The sequence below is a fragment of the Cebus imitator genome, unplaced genomic scaffold (genome assembly GCF_001604975.1).
Source record: "Cebus imitator isolate Cc_AM_T3 unplaced genomic scaffold, Cebus_imitator-1.0 Scaffold77, whole genome shotgun sequence".
Taxonomy (NCBI): domain Eukaryota; kingdom Metazoa; phylum Chordata; class Mammalia; order Primates; family Cebidae; genus Cebus; species Cebus imitator.
This window is the reverse complement of record NW_016107392.1, coordinates 6,061,152-6,067,283: the sequence shown is the minus strand read 5'-3', so window position 1 is coordinate 6,067,283 and position 6,132 is coordinate 6,061,152. Positions and strand designations below refer to the sequence as shown.

The window sequence follows — 6,132 nt, the reverse complement described above, 5'->3', positions numbered from 1 at the left end:
CAATTATCAGAACACCCTGAATGGCAGGCAAAGATGTCACCCAGCAAAGGTTTTGAGCAGGGAAGTGACAGCTTTAGACAGCTCCAATGGTGCCCAGTGCGACAGGCTATCCAATATTTAAACACGTTTTCAAATGTGTGCTATAAGACAGCGCTAACTAAATATGAATGCTGAGTGTGTTAGGTGTGCTGAGTTGGCGGTGACTGCCACACAAGTGGAAATGTCCAGCAGCAGCATGGGAGAGGCCAGGCCTAGACACACACATTCAGAAATCATCTCCCTGGAGGGGACTGACTAAAACTGTGAGAGGTGAAGCAGCTCCCCAGGGCTGCGAGAGGAAGAGAGGGAGCCCAGGGACTGAGTCCTAAGTGAATGACCAAATTTAGGAAACAGAATGAGAAGTTTCCAGAAAGGTGGGGGTAAGATGTAACACCTGCAGAGAGGTCCAGCAAAATGGGACTTGAGAAGAAATGAGGGCATAGATTAAGCAGAGGAGGGGAAAAAACTAGAGGAGTTTAAGGTGAGGAAGCGAGAAGTTTGAAAATGAAAGGGAATGAACAGGACGACTCCTAAGGGAGGCCACAGGAGCAGATCACTGCTTTTCCAACAGAGACCTCTGACAGACAGGGGTGAAGAAGGAAGACTGCGTGGAGATGGTGGGGGTGTTGGGGAAACAAGATCACAGGCTGATGGTGGGAGTGCGTTTGAGAAATCTCTTATTTCCCATAGGAGAAAGAAAAGATGTAGAGGGGAGGGGGGAGAAGATATCAAGGCACAGTAGGAAGTAGGGGTGAGCTCAGGTCTGATGGCCATGATTTTCCCAGATTACTAAGGAAGACAAAATGATAGCTGACATGAACATTTCCGAACACTAGGGGTCCATAAGCTGAAGTGCGCCATTCTAAGATAAATGTAGCTTCGGTTCTTTTTGTAAATGGAACTATAGCAGATATGTACTAAAACAGGGATATTGCTAAATTGTTGAGACAGAATGCCTATGTGAACTAGATAAATATACACTGCTCCAAGATATCTGTGGTTTGCAGACATTGCTAAGCGATTCCTATGTCAAAATTTTAATACAGTTTCATAACAGCACTTTAGCTGGCTGAAACTGCCTTTTTCTTCAGATATATGTTTGCTTAGCTATATGTTCTGCCACATAAATTAGATATTAATTTGCAAAGCACTTGAGATCTAATAAATTATAATAAATTTATTTCTGCTTTATCTCAACAAAAGTTCCAAACAATACCCTATAGACACCTCAGAAGAAGAAAACAAACAGAAGAAAAGCTACTGTTTAACGCATAGTCCTGGTTTGCCTCACACCTGCACATTTACGAGTGAGGACCTGCACACTCAGGCTCTGGTAAATTATTTCTACTGCCATCTCTTACAAATGTACCTCAGGGAGGCCACACACTTTGAGGAAGCCAACATTCTGGACTGCTATGCAGATGGGCACATCATGCGAAAAATTGGTTAGATACTAAAAATGCCTGCTGTTGGTTAAAAACAGCAGGTATATTTCACAAACTTTGAATTCCTTTGCTTCTTGGTGGAGCTTCATGTATCTAGACTTTTTACTATGAAAGTTCTGAAACATACACAGAGGTAAAAGGGACAATCCAATGAACCCAGGTGAACTTTATACTTTTTTTTTTTTTTTTTTGAGACAGGGGTCTTGCTCTGTCACCCAGGCTGGAGTGTAATAGCATAGTCTAGGCTCACTGCAACCTCCTTCTCTGGGTTTCATGCGATTCTTCTGCCTCAGCCTCCCAAGTAGCTAGGACTACAGGTGTGTGCCACTATACCCGGCTAATTTTTTTATTTTTAGTGGAGATGGGGGTTTCACCATGTTGGCCAGGCTGGTCTCAAACACCTGACCTCGTGATCCACCTGCCTGGGCCTCCCAAAGTGCTGGGATTACAGGTGTGTGCCACCACGCCCAGCTAGATGTTCTTTCCCAACCTTATTTTCATTTAAATGAAACTCACATCCCATGAGCATATAAACTGTTTTAAGAATGCGAAAACAGGATTCTAAATCCTAAAGAATGAACAAACTGGTGCTACTACCACCCGAGGTTGGTGAGCACTACTTCAGCCCACAGCTGTCTCTTTTCAGGCCTAATAAAAAGTATTAGGAACTAAGTAACTTAAGAAGGGCTTTTAAGGGGCATGGTGGCTCATGCCTATGATCCTAGCACTCTGAGAGGCCGAAGGCAGGCGGATCATGAGGTCAGGAGTTTGAGACCAGCCTGGCCAACAAGATGAAACCCCGCCTCTACTAAAAATACAAAAATTGGCTGGGTGTGGTGGCGCACACCCGTAGTCCCAGCTACCTGGGAGGCTGAGGCAGGAGAATCACTTGAACCCGGGAGGCGGAGGTTGCAGTGAGCTGAGATCAAGCCATTGCACTCCAGCCTGGCAACAAAGCAAGACTCCGTGTCAAAGAAAAGAAAAAAAAAGAAAAAAAGAACTTTTAATGACTAAAGTCCAAAAGACTGAAGTTCTTTTGTCTCCAGGTTAAACTACACACCCTCTTACCTTTAATTTTCTGCTTGTATTCTTCTGGTCGGTGGAGGTACATGGCTGCAGCGTCACCATTGAGAGGATCTATAGGGTTGGGATAGGCCAGCAACTGGGGCAGGAAGGACTCAAATATATTGGTAAGATCTGAAAAAACAAACAGAAACACGTCATGCATGGGAAATGCAAGTTCACCTACAATTCACTTGCATTCAGTAGTCAAACTACTTCCTAGATATTTAACTACATGGGGATGATTTTCCATAAAAGTATGCTCTATTACATGTGACCTGTATTACATATTCATTTCAATACCAATTAAAATTTTTAAGTTTATTTTTAATTTGAAGAACCAGATAAAGATATACCTGATACTCACTTTGAAAGACAATTTTCCCAATTCTATTTTACTCTATTTCACACAGCCATTTTCTACAGCTTACAAAACCCCCAACTCTGAAAGGTATTCAAATGCTGGGTCTTAAAAAAGAATTGAGGACAATTTTTTTTTTTTTTTTTTTTTTTGGAGACTTGAGTCTTGCTCTGTTGCCCAGGCTGGAGTGCAATGGCTTGATCTCAGCTCACTGCAACCTCTGCCTCTCAGGTTCAAGTGATTCTCCTGCCTCAGCCTCCCAAGTAGTTGGCATTACAGGTGCCTGCCACCACGCCTGGCTAATTTTTGTATTTTTAGTAGTGATGGGGTTTCACCACGTTGGCCAGGATGATCTCGAACTCCTGACGTCAGATGATCTGCCCGCCTCGGCCTTCCAAAGTGCTGGGATTACAGGCATGAGCCACCACACTCAGCCTTGAACACAGTTTTATAGGACTTGACATTTAATTCAATTCTTGCAACTTTTAACAGAGGTAAATACAATCAATTTTTCAATTATTCTGGGTAATGAGAGTAGGAATCTATATGGACCACATAAAACCACAAGTACTCATGAGACAGATAAGAACCAATCTACTGCATTTATTTATTAAAAACATTTTTTTGAGAGAGGATCTCACTCTGTTGCCCAAGTTGGAGTGCAGTGGTGTGATCATACCTCACTGCAACTTCAAACTCTTGGACTTAAGCCAAACTCCCAGCCTCAGTCTCCTAAGTAACTTGGACTATAAGCATGTGCCACCATGCCCAGCATTTTTTTTTTTTTTTTTTGAGACAGGGTCTCCCTATGTTACCCAGGCTGGTCTCCAACTCCTGGATTCAAGCGATCTTTCCACCTTGGCCTTCCCAAGTGCTGGGATTATAGACGTGACATTATTAACTCTCTTCTTGCCAGGTATACACAGATGATATCTACACACAATTAGCAAAAAAAACAAATACCCTCCAGTTACCCAGTGTTTTAAAAAAGCAGGCCGAGAATCTGCATATAACAACCCACACTCCCTACAGCTACAGAGATGCTGTAACTTCTACTCTCTGCTCCTCAGTGCACTGTGGCACCCGAGAAATGGAAGGACATGAGAATGCTTCCACGTCTCTGCTCTACTCCAGCTACTTTGTCACGTTTTATATAAAACCTTCCTGTTTCTGGAGACAATGCTGAAGTACAGTAAGTATCGTAAAAAACTACTCATTAATTGAGTCATCTCTTTCAAATGATTTTTCTTTTAACAATGGCCGCTCCTCTGCAATATTACAGATGAATGCTTTGCCAAGCCACATTGCTTCAGATTTGTGGTTCTCAGCTACGGGTGATTTTGCTCCCCATGGAATTTGGCAATGTCTGGAGACATTTTTGGTTGTCACATCTAAGGGGTGCTACCGGCATCCAGTGGGTAAAGGCCAGGGAAGCTGCTAAACATCCTGCAGTGCACAGGACAGCCCCACAACAAAGGACTATATATGTAGACCAAAATGTCGGCAGTGTTGAGGCTGATAAACCCTGATCTAGATAAAAGGGGTAGGCAAACCTTTTTGTAAGGGATCAAACATATGGCTTTGCAGCCCACATATGGTCTCTGTCATAACTACTCAACACTCAGCTCTGCCACTGTAACACAAAAGCAGCCAGAGGTAACAGGTCAACAAATCGATGTGGCTGTATTCCTATAAAACTACATATACAAGAACAAGTAGCCAAGGTCTGCCCAACTTTGCTCTAGAAAATCTTACCTATAAGAGGTGGCTCTTATCATTGTAAGGTTAAGAAACTGAGCAGTTAGAGAATAATCTAGAGCTGTTACTCAACTGAACTCTCTGCAGTGATGAAAATGTTATGTACCCCATCCAAATCAATAGCCACTAGCCACATGTGGCTAACTGAGGACTCAAAATACGGCCAGTGTAAATAAGGAAATTAATTTTTCAGTTTATTTAATTCTAATTAAATTTAAATAACCACACATGGCTAGCAGATCCTGTGTTCGACAGCACAGGTCTAGTGAATGATAGGGTAGAGGGTCCCATGATAGGTACCACAGTCCTGTTCTCATGCACCAGGTATTGACACAGAGCAGCTCTGCCTTGTATGAAAGTCACAGACTTGGGGTGATTTCATCTGGGTCTATCTCACCTTCAAAAGGTTGACTTCAGAATAGTCCTAAAGAGCCACTTTATGGTAAGGTTCTCATGCACTACGAAAGAAATGCTGATACTCCTAATCAAAAAAACAATCAAAAAAGCAAAATAAAAATCACCTTCCTAGATAACCCGCAAACTATCTGCAGTGAGATTTTCACCAATGTTTTATTTATAATTTTCTTAAAAAAAGAAACAATTATTAGGGTACGAAAATCATTGAAAACTACTTGTTTTCAATGAAAAAAATGCTTATACTTGAATGCTGGGTAGAGAAAGGCTATAAAATGGTATGTTTTCTAGAATTACAACTACGTACAGTGTGTATACATAAGACGAACATTTTTAAAAACTATGTCAAGGCAATAGTAGCCTGGTGTAACTTCTACTTTTCACATTTCAAATGACACTTTTTTTTTTAACCTTTAAAAATCAGCATTTTTGGCTCATGCCTGCAATCCCAGCACTTTGGGAGTAGATCATTGAAGGCCAAGAGTTCAGGTGGATCACATAAGACCAGGAGTTCAAGACCAGCCTGGCCAACATGGCAAAACCCTGTCCCAACTAAAAAATGCAAAAATTAGCTGGGTGTGATGTTGCACGCCTGTAGTCCCAGTTACTTGGGAGGCTGAGACAGGAGAATTGCTTGAACCTGGGGAGGTGGATGTTGCAGCAAGCTGAGATTGCACCACTGTACTTCAGCCTGAGTGAGTGAAACCCTGTCTCACATAAAAACAACAACAACAACAAAAAAACAACATTTTCCTGTAAATAAGTCCTGTTTTTAATGCTTTTCTTTTCCTCTCTTTATCCTTAGGTAAGTGAGTTATTAAGGCAGTGACAGAAAATGCCAAAAGGTAAGCAAATTAAGAAGTTTTATAGGCTAGGCGTGGAGGCTCACAACTGTAATCCCAACACTTTGATAGGTGGGTGAATCACCTGAGGTCAGGAGTTTGAGACCAGCCTGCCCAACATGGTAAAACCCCATTTCTACTAAAAATACAAAAATTAGCTGGGTGTGGTGGCAGGCACCTATAATCCCAGCTACTTGGGAGGCTGAAACAG

General features: G+C 42.1%; 1 protein-coding gene across 4 annotated transcripts in view; it reads right to left on the bottom strand.

Moving 5' to 3' along the window:
- Positions 1-6,132, bottom strand: part of UBE2H (ubiquitin conjugating enzyme E2 H) — a 119,228-nt gene that overhangs the window by 6,458 nt on the left and 106,638 nt on the right. For all 4 annotated transcript variants that reach the window (XM_017532567.2, XM_017532566.2, XM_037739999.1 and 1 more), the window contains one exon: positions 2,553-2,681. In XM_017532567.2, coding sequence (XP_017388056.1) covers positions 2,553-2,681 — 129 coding nt within the window. The remainder of the gene's footprint in view (positions 1-2,552; positions 2,682-6,132) is intronic.